The sequence below is a fragment of the Sebastes umbrosus genome, chromosome 24 (genome assembly GCF_015220745.1).
Source record: "Sebastes umbrosus isolate fSebUmb1 chromosome 24, fSebUmb1.pri, whole genome shotgun sequence".
Classification (NCBI taxonomy): Eukaryota; Metazoa; Chordata; class Actinopteri; order Perciformes; family Sebastidae; genus Sebastes; species Sebastes umbrosus.
Genome location: NC_051292.1, coordinates 2,847,369 through 2,861,894, shown reverse-complemented (window position 1 = coordinate 2,861,894; position 14,526 = coordinate 2,847,369). Strand labels below are relative to the sequence as shown.

At 36.6% G+C, this 14,526-nt stretch overlaps 1 protein-coding gene across 1 annotated transcript; it reads left to right on the top strand.

Moving 5' to 3' along the window:
- The first annotated feature begins 1,539 nt into the window (after positions 1–1,539).
- Positions 1,540–6,217, top strand: LOC119483747 (nuclear receptor subfamily 4 group A member 2-like). The gene is made up of 6 exons (XM_037762156.1): positions 1,540–2,330; positions 4,108–4,237; positions 4,328–4,485; positions 4,582–4,781; positions 5,028–5,206; positions 5,546–6,217. Exons 1-6 carry the CDS (start codon positions 1,704–1,706, stop codon positions 5,791–5,793), a joined length of 1,542 nt encoding a protein of 513 aa, XP_037618084.1. The 5' UTR covers positions 1,540–1,703; the 3' UTR covers positions 5,794–6,217.
- The last annotated feature ends 8,309 nt before the right edge of the window (positions 6,218–14,526 follow it).

Genomic DNA, 14,526 nt, shown 5'->3' with positions numbered 1-14,526 from the left:
ACCATATATACTTCGACTGTTCTGCATACTTGTCAGTATAAACCATGTATACTTTGACTGTTCTGCATACTTATCAGTATAAACCATGTATACTTCGACTGATCTGCATACTTGTCAGTATAAGCCATGTATACTTCGACTGTTCTGCATACTTGTCAGTATAAGCCAAGTATACTTCGACTGTTCTGCATACTTGTCAGTATAAGCCAAGTATACTTCGACTGTTCTGCATACTTGTCAGTATAAGCCAAGTACACTTAGACTTTTTCTTGCAGCACACTTGAATAAACTTCTTTTTATTCAGGGTAAATGTCCTTATATAGGCCTATGGTGCAAACTGCAAGAAAGTGCAAGCATTATTTCCGAATTACATGCACTTTCTGTGCCCACACCAGAGACACACACCCCACCCACCCCTCTGTGGCTCGTGCGTAATAGGGTTTGGCACAAGGGCGTGCACCACGTAAACAAAAGCACATTGTCGGTGTCACTGCCAGCCAGTCTGCAAGAAGCCAAGAGTGGGAGAAGAGAACAGTCGCTTCCTTTGCTCTCCAGACAGAGAGTGGACCATAGAGCTTTAACAGATCTGCAAGAGACACTACAGCACAGATGGGATTACTTGTCACTGTCCTCCTGCACTGCATGGAGGTCTGAGGTAAAATATAGTCTTACTAATTTATGAAGATGATGCATGTCAGTGTAAAGCTTGCAAGTGATGCTCTGATGTTGTTTGTTTCAGGCAAAGTAGCTGGAAATAACCTCCTCTGGAAAATAAGACAACTAAAGCCTTAAGGTAATAATAAAGACTGTTCTCTATGATGTTGTTCTATACTGCAAAAGATGTTTAAGTATGATTTAGAATAGTCTTAATTCTTAATTGGACCATTAAAAAAATAATAATAAAATAATAAGATACAACTTTATTGTCAGTTTGCACTGAAATTCATTTTGCATCCGCTCAGTTTGAGAAAAAGTACACATGCAATAGACATACTGTTACCATAGACAGACAGACAAGTAAGACCAAACAGACAAAAAACAAAACACATCACAATTATTCATATATAACCCATTACAAAATTACCATTTGTCTTTCTCTGTATAATATATTTTGTTCTTTTGTTATATATGTCTTCATTTGTTATGTAATCACTTTATAACACAATAAAAAAAAAAGAAAAAAAGATCAGGATCATCTTCAACAGCGGCTCTTTAATCTGTGGTTGATTGAGGAGCATCATTTTACATCTTAAAACACATGTTTAGAGTAAGAAATACTAAAGAAAATGTCAGTATATGTTATAGGCTTTATATTTTCTACCATGCCTCCTGTGCTGAAATGTATAGAGAAAAACGACAGCTGGTGTCACTTCTCTCCCTCTTTATTTAACACAATAAAAAAAATAAAAATACACAATAAAAAAATAAAAAATAACTTTGGACTGAATGCATTTTATACACTTATTTACTTACTTGCACTTTATAACACAATAAATAATAATAATAATAATAATAATAATAATAAAATTTAAAAAAATAAATAATAATAATAATACAATTTAAAAAAAGAACTTTGTACTGACTGCATTTTATACACTTATTTACTTACTTGCACTTTATAACACAATAATAAAAATAAAAATACAAATAAAAAAACAACAACTTTGTACTGACTTGCATTATGTCCATGTTTGCAGGTTGCCATGCCGTGCGTGCAGACCCAGTGCGGCTCCTCTCCACAAGGAGCCAGCATGGCCTCTCAGAGCTCCGCTGGAGACTTCCTCACTCCGGAGTTTGTCAAGTTCAGCATGGAGCTCACCAACAGTGAAATCTCCCATGCAACATCTGGTCCCAGTAGTTTTGGTCCTTTGGGTGACTCTGGGTACGACGTGAAGCCTCCATGTCTCTTCCAAATGCCCGTGCAAGGTGAGCTCTCGTGCGTAAAGGTGGAGGATGCGCACGGGTGTCCAAGGTACCAACCCAACATGCACCAATCCGACGAGCTGGGCTCAGTTTATTATTACTCTCCATCACCATCCAACTTTCAAACTCCACCTGCACACATATGGGAGGATTCCAGCTCTTTGTACAGTTTCCGACAAGACTATTTGGCTGCAGCGCACAGGAAAAACACCCTATCCAGATTTCCTCATCCTCTCCAGTTCGCCCACCACGGCCACCACTTCATGGACTACCAGACTTCTTCTTGCGCTCCCAGCAGCCGCGGAGCTCTGCAGAGCTCGGAGGGTCTGTGCGCGGTGTGCGGAGATAACGCAGCCTGTCAGCACTACGGAGTACGCACCTGCGAGGGCTGCAAGGGCTTCTTCAAGGTTTGTTTTCAATCTCAATGCAACTGCATGCAAAACCACGATTTACACTTGGATATTTGCATCAAAGACACTTTTCTTCATGCACATTTATAGTCTTTTGAAATAAGAAATGATTAACAATATGGTCATGTGCAAAACTCACATATCTGTCCAATCAAATTATGCAAAAAGATGCAGCTTTAAGGGGTTAGAAATCACTTTTTCTTGGCTGGGTTCTCAATGCAACTGCATGCAAAACCACGATTTCAACTTGGATATTTGCATCAAATACACTTTTGTTTATGCACACATATAGTCTTTTGAAAAACTTACATATCTGTCAAATCAAATTATGCAAAAAGATGCAGCTTTAAGGGGTTAGAAATCACGATTATTTCAAATTAAAAGCCTTTAACTGTGCACTGCGGAGTGCGAGGGATGTAAGGGTTTCTTCAAGGTTTGTTCTCAATGCAACTGCATGAAAAACCACAATTTCAACTTGGATATTTGCATCTTTAGTATCCTGAACAGTTGAATTAATACAGTTGTTGCTGTTGCTGTCATGAAAATACCAGACTTGTCAAAATGGATATATCCTCCTGAGACCCAGCCCATTGACATGTGTCCTCTGTAGTGGACATTTTCTCCACATGCATATCCTTTTACTCTTTTGACTTACTCTATCAACCTCTGGTGTATTGTAAATAGGACATCATGGGCTTTCCAGTGATATGACATGTGGTTTTGTTAATCAAGTTGAATGTATTCTTGGTTTAATATCACTCTACGGCCATAATCTATTAATTTTTTTAGTCTTTTCACACTGAAATGGTCCTGTGGTCCACTAAAGAAAAATAAAGTTTAAAAAGCCTAAATTGTAAGATTTTCTTTTAACCCTAAATAGGAAGGAAATCACACAAAAAAAGTAATTGAAACACTTTTTTTTTACTCGGTTCCCAGGAGGATATTCACTTTTTTTCTGAGAAGCCTAATGAAACCCAGACTCCAGGTAATAAAGTCCCACTGGGAGCCCTGATTGGCCTCCTAAATGGCACATTGTGCTTCAGATGCACGTTTTGATCTCTTGACACACGCATTTTAGGGACAAATGTCCTGTATGAAAATGGCCAACCAACGTGCCATGAATAAAAACCTCCCCCCTCTCCTCTCTGAAGGAGATTCCCGGGGGCCATTCTCCAAATTATGAATGGCCACGACCCTGTATTTACCCAGACTGCCCTGTCCGCATGCTGAATGCCTTATACTGCCTCAGATGGCCCACAGGGGCGAGAAGAGTGCTGCTGTTAATTTTCAAAAGAACCATTTAGGTCTTTAGTCTTAACAAAAACGGGTCTTGGAGCTACTAAAAAAAGATTGAACCATTTTCCAAAGACCTTTCCTAAAAGCTTCCCCATGATCACCTCTCATATATATGTAGAAAGCCCACTTTGTTGCCATATAATCAACCTTTTGAGAACAGTTCTACATCATGATATTGGCTCAACAGACACCAATATTGTTCTTTAAAGCCCTTTAAACTGGTGCAAAAGTGAAGCAAATAATGTGTCCAAAAAGATGCTTCTGTGTGAAGTTTTATGGTTTTAACTTGTCCTACATTTGGAGATGTTTGCAGAGCATTTACAATTCATTCAGAATCTAGGTCTCTTTGAGTTTCATATACAGCTTAACCAAAGTACCCTTAAAAACTGATGTTTTTATGGTATTAAATTCAAACTGATGTCACTAAATGTGTTTTAAAATTTGCAAAATATCTAAATCTTTTTCTCTCTCCATGCAGCGCACGGTACAAAAAAACGCCAAATACGTGTGTTTGGCTGCCAAAAGCTGCCCTGTGGACAAACGCAGGAGGAACCGGTGCCAATACTGTCGCTTCCAGAAGTGCATGACAGTGGGAATGGTCAAAGAAGGTAAACCAATAAAACCACGTTGACATTTGGGGGTCAGACATTCAACTGATTTCAGCAGTAAAACTAAAGGTTTCTCTTCATGCTCTGCAGTGGTGAGAACAGCCGGTCTGAAAGGTCGAAGAGGTCGCCTGCCGTCCAAACCTAAAACTCATCCGGACTCGTCTTCACCTGTCGGCACCCTCCTGAGCGCCCTCATCAGGGCGCACGTGGAATCAAACCCTCCACCTTCTCGCCTTGACTACTTCAAAGTAAGCAGTGTTTCATTGCTTTACACAAGTAAGTGCATATTAGAGCTGCAATTGATGGTCTTTACCATCTTCACCCCACTGGTGACCTTTCACTAGTTCAAGGAGAGTCCAGGAAGCCCACAAGGGGACGACGCTCAGCACGTGCGTCAGTTTTATGAACTCTTGACCAGATCGATGGAGGTCATTCGAGGCTGGGCGCTGAAGATCCCGGGCTTCACCTCCCTGCCCAAACACGACCAGGACCTCCTCTTCTACTCGGCTTTCCTGGAGCTCTTTGTTTTACGGCTGTCGTACAGGTAAAGTATGCTTCTTCTGACATTATAGTTCCCTTTTCTCTGCAAGTTTGGACCCCAAGTTTGCCCACAGCATGTAAATATGTTTGTTGATTTGGGAATGGATTTGTTTTCCAGCACTTTTGGCACAAATGAAAGATGTGTTAACAGCTGGAGAGGCCCCCAAAAAGGACATGGGAATTTATGGAAGAAGGGTTTGTCACTGTCACAGGGTCCACAATCTGAGCTCAAGCTGTCGTCCTGTTTCAGATCCAACCCGGAGGAAGGGAAGCTGATCTTCTGCGACGGGTCGGCGTGGCACCGGCTCCAGTGCCTGCGGGGCTTTGGGGAGTGGATCGACAGCATCGTTGAATTCTCCACCAATCTGCAGAGGATGAACCTGGACGTGTCCACCTTCTCCTGCATATGCAGCCTCGCTCTGGTCACCGGTGAGATGCTCAAAGACACTTTTGTTTATGCACATTTATAGTCTTTTGAAATAAGAAATAATTCACAAAATGGACATGAGCAAAACTCACATATCTGTTGAATCAAATTATGCAAAAAGATGCATCTTTAAGGGGTTAGAAATCACTTTTTCTTGGCTGTGAACCACATGTAACGCTGAGGGGCTGATAAATGGTTGAAGTCTCAACATAAATAGATAGATTATGTCAAATTAAAAGCCTTTAACTGTCTGATTTCAATGTTTCATGATAAATTGTCTGTTATGTTTTGTTATTTCTTATCTAATATGTGTGTTTGAAATGTGACTTACGGCCCAGCAGAGCGACACGGACTGAAGGAGCCAAAGAGAGTGGAGGAGCTGCAGAACAACATCGTCAAGTGCTTGAAGGACGCCGACGGACTCTCAGACTGCTGGTCGAACCGTTTGTCCAGACTTTTGGAAAAACTGCGTGAACTTCGCACCCTGTGCATCCAGGGTCTGCAGAGGATTTTCTATCTGAAGCTGGAGGATTTGGTGCCGCCGCCTGCAATAATAGATAAGTTATTCCTCGACACGTTGCCATTTTAGAGACATGAGGGAATACACATGGGGACGCTTTTCCTTTGATTTAATCCGGACAGTTTGACATCTGTGCACTGCATAAAAAGACATTTTGAAATCTGATATTGAGTTGTTAAATCACATTTTCCTCAAAACAAGTAAAAATTAGAATGAAAACTAAATTATTTAAAGAATTGTGATCATTTACTGGTAATTATTCATAATATAAAGTGATCTGCTTTGCAAAATCTGGATTATGCGATAATCTAAAGGACCAATTTTATTACTGTCTGCAAGAAATTAATATAATTTGAATTTACTTTATCTTATTTTTACAATGTGATTTTCCTGTCATGCCAAACTGATTGACTGTAAGTAAATTATATGTTCAACCCATTTTACACCATTTACACACACACATATATATATATATATATATATATATATATACTGTATACAGTTTTGATACAAGACGAGTGTTTCCCATCATGTTTAGGTTTTTCATAACATATATTAGTCATATAGTGATTCATATAATAATAATATTCAGTATACTCCATCATGGTCTGTTGTGTTCTCAGAGTAATCTGTCATTGTCCATGTTTTAATAAATAAATTACCGTTTCTGCTGCTGGACTGTTTATTTTTATTTTTACATCATTTCTTTATTTTATTTTATTTTTGAGAAATAAAAAAAAGAGAATTTTTGCAATGACTCAAAAATTATGTTATTCATCGTAAATATCAATTTAATTTAATTTTTACTTATATTTCCGAAGATAAAATGCCTATTTCAGGACAAATAATTATTTTACATTCAAATGAAATATTGGTAACTTTGCATGCTGGTTGCGGTTTAGAAGCACCTTTTAAAATGATGCATCTGCTGCAGCGTTGTGTTTAAACAAGGGTCTAACGGTGGTCTGGATGGTCAAGTATACAGGTATACCTCCTATTAATAAATCAAATAAAACTGTTATTTTATTGGGGTGTACAGCGAAATACTCAGGATAATGCATATAATTAATTGAATTTAATTTATGTAATTTGTTTTGTAAACAGCTTTATAGTCTGTTCAGATCATGTAAAGTCATAAAGACATTAATTGTAGTATCTCGGATACCAAACCCAATACAAGGATTAACTACACAACAAATACCTTAAAGTATATTATATAACCTTTATGTAATTAGTCCCATTGAGATTAAGATCTCATTTTCAAGAGAGACCTGAGTGCATATGAAATAATACAAGATAGTGAAAAACAATATTATATATTCATACAAATGATGTTGCAAATTAGTAAGAAAGAGACTAATTTGGCATGAAATGCTGCAAATCTTAGCTGTTTTCTAAAATTCAAACAGACAAATGTATTCAGTACGGTGAGGTGTTAGGCTATTAGAGGCTGTTTTGTATTTTTTTTACTTTTAAAAGATGTGAAAAAGGCAAAGTTTGGAGAGTAATATAACAAATTCTGCTATAAGAAGGGACATAATCTACATATTTGCACATGTGCATCAAGGTCAAAGGTCAACTCTCATCTTTCAGCTGACAGATTTCATACATCATTTTGCAAGACATGAGGATAGAAGTGTGTGTGTGTGTGTGTGTGTGTGTGTTATTTATGGCCGCTGGCTGCCTGACATTTCTGCAGCCCTGAGGTTACGTCTGACATTAAAGACGTCAGTTTCTGTTCCCCTGAATTCACCCAGAAAAGTCAAAAACAGAGGAAATACGTAAAGATACAGCTGCTGATCACAGTGGAAAATAACATCTAAGACCTCCTGATGTTCATCTTGATGTGGCAAAAGCCTTTGAGTGTGATTTAAATCAAAATCCACGTCGGGAATAATCATAATCAGATTAGCGGTGAGGAATTAAACCACTATAAATCATCCCGGCTGATTTGTCCTCCTCCTTGTCTGCAACAATGTGACATCTTCTATGTGGCAGAGAGAATTGATTTTGAAAAAAGGTCTTGTATGTATTTAAAAAAAAGAGAGATAGGATGATGTTCCCGTGGAGGTTTTAACAGGCCTGCAGATCAATAGTGGAGGCTGTTCAATGCGGCGGCGTGGCGGGCTGAGATATGAACCAATCGATGGCGGTATCGGAGAAACGTCCAATTTATTCTGATGATGGTGGAGATTGACAGGTGGAGAGGGAGAATAATACAATATATCACATGGTTCACAGCACAACTACAATACTATACTACAGGTATGGATATTAAAAGACTCCATTAAGTGGGGTAAGGTCACTACTGAGTACTACGAGGTATATACAGAGTAAAAACCAGTGGTGGAATGTACTCAAGTTGAGGTAATTGTACTTTACTTGAATATCTACATTTTCTTTTGGTTAAGTTTGATGCTAATGCTTTTTTACTTTTACTTAAAGGGTAAATTATTTATTTATTATTAACCTGGACTCCATTTTCCCATGTTGTTGTGTTCTAAGTGACTAAAGGGGACAACAGTTTTGTAAATTGGTCCAGTATTGATGGAGAACGATGTAGACGGCAGCCGCTAAACCAGCTGCGAGGTCAAGAAATTGTTGTTCCTATTAGTCATTTAGACACAAAAACATAGGAAAGTAGGTTGAAAAATACTGAAGTTACCCTTTAAATAATGCTGTGGTATTGCAGCTTCTAGTTCACATATAAATGAATAAATAAAAGCCAGGTGCAAACACAAATGGTTTTCCCAGTTTGGTGTGGAAGAACTTGACTGACCTGCACAGAGCCCTGACCTCGCTGACCTCGAACCCATCCAGCATCTTTGGGATGAACTGCAAGCCTGACGTCATCACCTAACATCAGTCCTGATGATCCTGCAGCTGAATGGCAGCAAATCCCTTCAGCCGGGTCCCAAAACATCTGGAGGAAAGCCTGAAACCAGGAGAGTGGAGGCTGTTAGAGCAGCAGGAAATAGTTCAGCTCAGTTTTTATTTGTCATATGTAGGTTAACACAGGGTCAACGGTAAAAAAAAAAAAAATAGATAGCTAAATAAATAAAATAAATAAATAAAAAATAATAAATAAATAATATAAAACATTGAAAATAATAATAATAATAATAATAATAATAATAATAATAATAATAAAAAATGAAAAACACTGAAAATAATAATAACTATAACTATAACTATAACTATAACTATAGCTATAATAATAATAATAATAAAAATAAATTAAAAACACTGAAAAAAAATAATAACAACAATGATAATAATGATAATAATAATAATAATAATAATAATATAATAATAATAATACATTAAAAACACTGAAAATAATAATAATAATAATAATAATAATAATAATAATAATAATAATAATAATAATAATAATAAATACAGTGTGTTACACTACTCACATATGGGTGTAAATCTCGGGTGTCCACATATGTCAAGTCTATTATTAATGTGCTACATGCAAAGATAAATGTTGGTCCCCTATATCCTATTAAATGGAGTACACAAAGGACACTATTATTGATCACAGAAGTCCACAAAGAATCACCAACTGGCCCCAGAAGCAGGTTGTTTTCTGGGGGTCCTGAAGGCCCCTCCGATTGGTTGTGGCCGTACAGGAGCATCAAGTATTTTTTATCTCAAGAGCTCGACTTGTGGGGTTTTTTCTGAGGCTCTGACCGCCGACTTTGATCTCTGCATCCATCCAGCTTCAATACGACTTAATCCTTATCAACAGCAGCCCAGAGACCGCCAGCATCGAGAGGGATTTACAGGCAGTGACCCCTGGATACTTTCAACATGTAATCCATTACAGATTATTACAGATTACCCATCACATGCTTCAATAGCTGTTGTTATGAATTAGTTTGTTGCACATATAACATTTAATTGATCAATTATTGTGAATAAAAGTTAATAAATTGCTTACAATAAAGAGAAACATTAGCTTTTTAGGAGATGAACTATCTCTGTTTATAAATGAATTGACTCTTTGTCTAGGCAAAGCAATGAGTGGATGTTTTGTAGTCAGGATGATGAAGGGTCCACTTAGCAACTCTTCCTCTAAATCTTCTGTCATCCAAACAACAGACAATAATTGGAAGGGATTATATCTGAAGGTAAATCCTTCAGGGAGTCTCTCAGTTTCACCTGAAGTTATCCTTCTCTGCTAACAGCTAACAGTCGTCTGAACACTTGAATCACTGTGTTGGATTATTTCAGGATCCCAGGCGATCGGAAATATCCCACTTCAGTGTTTTAACCCCAATCCAGAGTTCATTTATTAACTTTATAATACTGTGAGGAAGGGATTTAACATATCACATTATTAGAAGAATCCACAACAAGCTTGTTTAGTTACACTATTTCTACTGGGAATGCTAAATTAAGTTTGGTTGGTGATGTTTTATACATGTCGGCTCAATCAACTGACTGATTAAAAATGCTGTAATTCATCCATCTATCCATTATCTGTAACCGCTTATCTCAGGGGTCAGCAACCTGCGGCTCTTTAGCTCTTCTCCAGTGGCTCCCTGTGGATTTTTAAAAAAAATTGTGGAAATGAATAACTGTTTTTTTGTTTTCATTTTCAATTTTATTTATCATTGTTGTAGGTCCATGTTACGACGGTACGACGGAGTATTAGGGCCACATTGAGGGAAAAAAATAAATCAGAGATTTCGAGATTAAAGTCATAATATTATAAAGTAGTAATTTTACGTGCTATTTTATTTTTTTCTCATAAAGTTATGACTTTATTCTCGTAATATTTTACGTTTTTTTTCGTAAACTTCTGACTTTTTTCTCGTAATATTACGACTTTTTTTCTTGCAAAGTTATGACTTTATTCTTGTAATATTACGACTTTTTTCTCGTAAAGTTATGACTTTATTCTCGTAATATTACAACTTTTTTCTCGCAAAGTTATGACTTTATTCTCGTAATATTACGACTTTTTTCTCGTAAAGTTATGACTTTATTCTCGTAATATTTTACGTTTTTTTTCGTAAACTTCTGACTTTTTTCTCGTAATATTACGACTTTTTTTCTTGCAAAGTTATGACTTTATTCTTGTAATATTACGACTTTTTTCTCGTAAAGTTATGACTTTATTCTCGTAATATTACGACTTTTTTCTCGCAAAGTATTGACTTTATTCTCGTAATATTACGACTTTTTTCTCGCAAAGTTATGACTTTATTCTCGTAATATTACGACTTTATTCTCGTAATATTCCAACTTTTTTGGAGCTGATCCCAGCTGGCATTGGGCGAAGGCGGGTACATCCTGGACAGGTCACCAGACTATCCCAGGGCTGACACATAGAGACAGACTGGTGTAATTCATCCTGAGTAGAAACATATGTATTATTCTTTTCTCTTACTTTGTTTAATTGGCAATACACCTGTTTCTGATCAAACAGTTGATCCATGTTTTCTTGACTAATTTGTTTTATTTCAAGCTGGTCTGTGTGAATACAATATGTGTGTCTGTTGGGATAGTAGTGGGGATGTATTTGAGCAGTCTGGCAGGCTCAGGGGCTCTGGGCAGCAAACACACATCTGTATGCATAAGAACACCTGGAGGAACCTGTGAGCTGCATTATCAAGCATTAGAGTGATCAGGCAAACATTTCATTGTCAGGAGGAGGCTGTTTTCTTTGCAAATCATGGCTCTTATTCGGTGCTTTCCTTTCAAAACTCCACTTTAGAAAGAAATAAAAGTCTGACTTTAAAGTTTAAACGAGCTATATTGAAGATTTTACACATTATCTAATTAATATATTGTTATAATTACCATGCTGGAGAAAGCAGCTTCCATCTGACACCTGTGGCATGGCTATTTCTGCTGTTTTTATGCCTTTTATCCTCTAAATACATCCATGTTTTCATCCAAATGAACACCTGCTGCTTCATCAAACTTTTCACTTCTTCATCACAAAAAGTTTGTTTACTTCAGTTTAGTCTGAAACAAGCAGCTCCCTCTTCCTGTTTGGTGTTGCAAGTGTAGTAGTAGTGTAGTTTCAGTGTAAAATGCACACATTTATAATACTAATGTCTAAAATTTTAAGTTAAAAACATGACTTTTATATTAAGATTTGTCCAGTTATTTCATCGGCTAGGCATGCCTCCAGTGTTGGCTGAATTTAAACAATGATGCATAATGTTACACCTATAAATTAGGGATAAATATTCCACTCTTATGCTACAGTCTCACACATAAATAGTTGGAACATACAATACAGTCATTTGTATTCACATTCACATTTATATTAGGTGCTGGAGTGAGTAATTGTTTGTACATTTAGATGTAGAAGTGTTGAAACCTCCTGAGAAATATTGTTTCTCTAAGTGTTGGGCAAAGACGTGTTAGACGTGTTAGTCTGCTGTGTTGGACAACCTGTTTCCCTGCAGAAAAAGGAATAAAATTAAAAGCATAATTTGATTTGTGCAAAACAAAATGTACAGTTACAGTTTTAATGTTCAATAAATTTAATCTGCATGACCCAGTGTGGTTCTTTGCATATGTATTGCTTGTTCTTACAAATAAATGACTTAAAATTGAGACTTTTTTTGCAGCTGTAAGTGTTCTCATCACATTCAAGCCATCGCAAAGAAGAATAGTGCAAAAAGAAAAGCTGGTAAACTGTCAGGAGAAATAGTTTCACCGCTGAGGAAGATGTAAAAGAAAAGTAATCTGTGGACCTCCGAGGGGTGGAGGCCCAAACACAACACTTGAAAAAGACCTCCATTATCCGTCTATCGCTAAACTATCTTTCCTTTCCAAAAAAGAAAAAGAAAAGATGCTTAGGGGAGTGTTTGAAGAGGAGTTGAGTGGTTGAGGGGATGAGGCTATATAGGCTCTGGAGGACTGTTTGAGGATTATGAGGAGGTTTACATTCAGAGCTGAAGGCCTGGTGAGATGAGCTCCGGCCTCTGAAGGCTCCTGGATCAGCTCTGCATTCCTGTAAAGAGTGATGGACAGCTGGAGTTCACAAACACTGTGGACGACAACATATGTGGGCTGAAAACTGAATTTGAGAGACGTGTTTTCCCAAAAATGCTGCATCTTTTCTTCCCTAATACCCAGTGTCATAAAGCTTCATTGCTGCAGCTGTAAGTTGCACACATCTGGACTCACATTAGTAACACATAAACACACAGACAGTGATATATGCATGTATGTAGCTTTTTGTTGATCACACTGATTGGAGAAAAATTAGATGTGAACCACATTAAAGGAAATAAGTGGATATTTTCACTCACAGTATGAACAAACCCTCGATAGCAGCCGGACAGAGTTGGGATGAGACAATCAGACTGTGGCTCAATAAAAAGGGAAAATATATAACATATAATTTAGTAAATGCTATAATACACTGAAATACATTTGGCTCTGTATTAGTGTTGGTCATAATCTTTTTTGAATCATGCTTTTTATTGTTTCCTTATGAAAAATGATTACAACCTCCTAAATAAAATGGTAATAATAATAGAAAATGAAATAAAATAAAATAAATAAATAAATAAATAAATTATAGTAAATTAATCTTTCACTTTTTTAAATACAGGATGGTTATGGTGTTTCTATTTATGGCTGAATCTGCTCCTGTTTATTTTAATTTTGTTGACATGTATATTTATTTTGAAATATTTTATTTATTTATTTATTTATTTATTTATTTATTTATTTATTTTGTCTTTAAACCTTTGACTATTGATTGTTACTGTGCATTATCATCAGTGTGTTGCCTGTCTTAAAACCAAATTTCCTTTGAGATCATAATAAAGGTGTCAGAAAAACTTCCACCCATTAAAATTTAAAATAAGTTATTACTGCCTGAGCATTATTGATTTGCACAAGTTGTCTTGAGGCATGAAACATGTTAATAGACCACAAATGAGAAGGGTTTGTTGCAGAATATCCATCAACTGAAACAAAACCTGTGACCTGCTCCTTTAAAATGACCCACACAGAGTCCTCTGCAGTTAAAGACATTATAGGAGGATATTTCCTCTTCATCATGGTGTAAACTGAAAACAGTAGTGTGGGAATGGTAGAGGTAATAAATTCAAGATGATAAGGACTCCATCTAGTGGCTGTAAACTATATTACACTTTTAGGTGAGCAGCTACAACAAGAGAATCATTTCAAGTTTCAAATTATTTTAAATTAGTTTATTCCTGAATTATTTGTTTATTGTGGAAATGTAAAGCGATGGAGGAAGTATTTACATATTTTACAAAAGTAAAAGTAGCAATATAATGATGTAGAAATACTCCATTGCAAGTAAAAGTGCTGCATTTTAAAGGTATTTGTCGTCACACCCTGATGGGCCAAGAGGGGAATGCACCAAGCTGCTCTCCAATCCCCCACAACCTGCACAACACCTGAGCAATAGGTGAACTGAATAACCCTCCAATCACTCAGCAGTCCAACCAAAAACAAAAAAACACCCAGGAAAAAGGAAATGACAGCAAGCACCAGAGAATTGGCAGCATGCACACACTGTTATTACTTTTACTTATTTAGTATGCAGGACTTTTACACTTTACTTTTACTTAAGTAAAAGGTGTGAATACTAGTTTCGTCTGTAATAATGCATCATAGCCTTTAATCTGATCATATGTTTTGTACGTAAAATTGTATCTCCAATTGTCAGATAAATGTAGTTTTTTAGAAAAGTCAGTAAAAAGTACTACATTTCCCTCTCTCTTAAATACTCCAGTTAAGAACACGTACCTTAGAATGAACTAATTACTTAATTAATATTTAGTATAC

Bases quoted from the DNA above. Each gene is read 5' to 3' on its own strand.
- LOC119483747 (XM_037762156.1), top strand. From the start codon at position 1,704: ATGCCGTGCGTGCAGACCCAGTGCGGCTCCTCTCCACAAGGAGCCAGC. The intron at 4,238-4,327 runs GTAAACCAATAA...CATGCTCTGCAG, and splicing joins AGTGGGAATGGTCAAAGAAG to TGGTGAGAACAGCCGGTCTG. The intron at 4,782-5,027 runs GTAAAGTATGCT...GTCCTGTTTCAG, and splicing joins GTTTTACGGCTGTCGTACAG to ATCCAACCCGGAGGAAGGGA.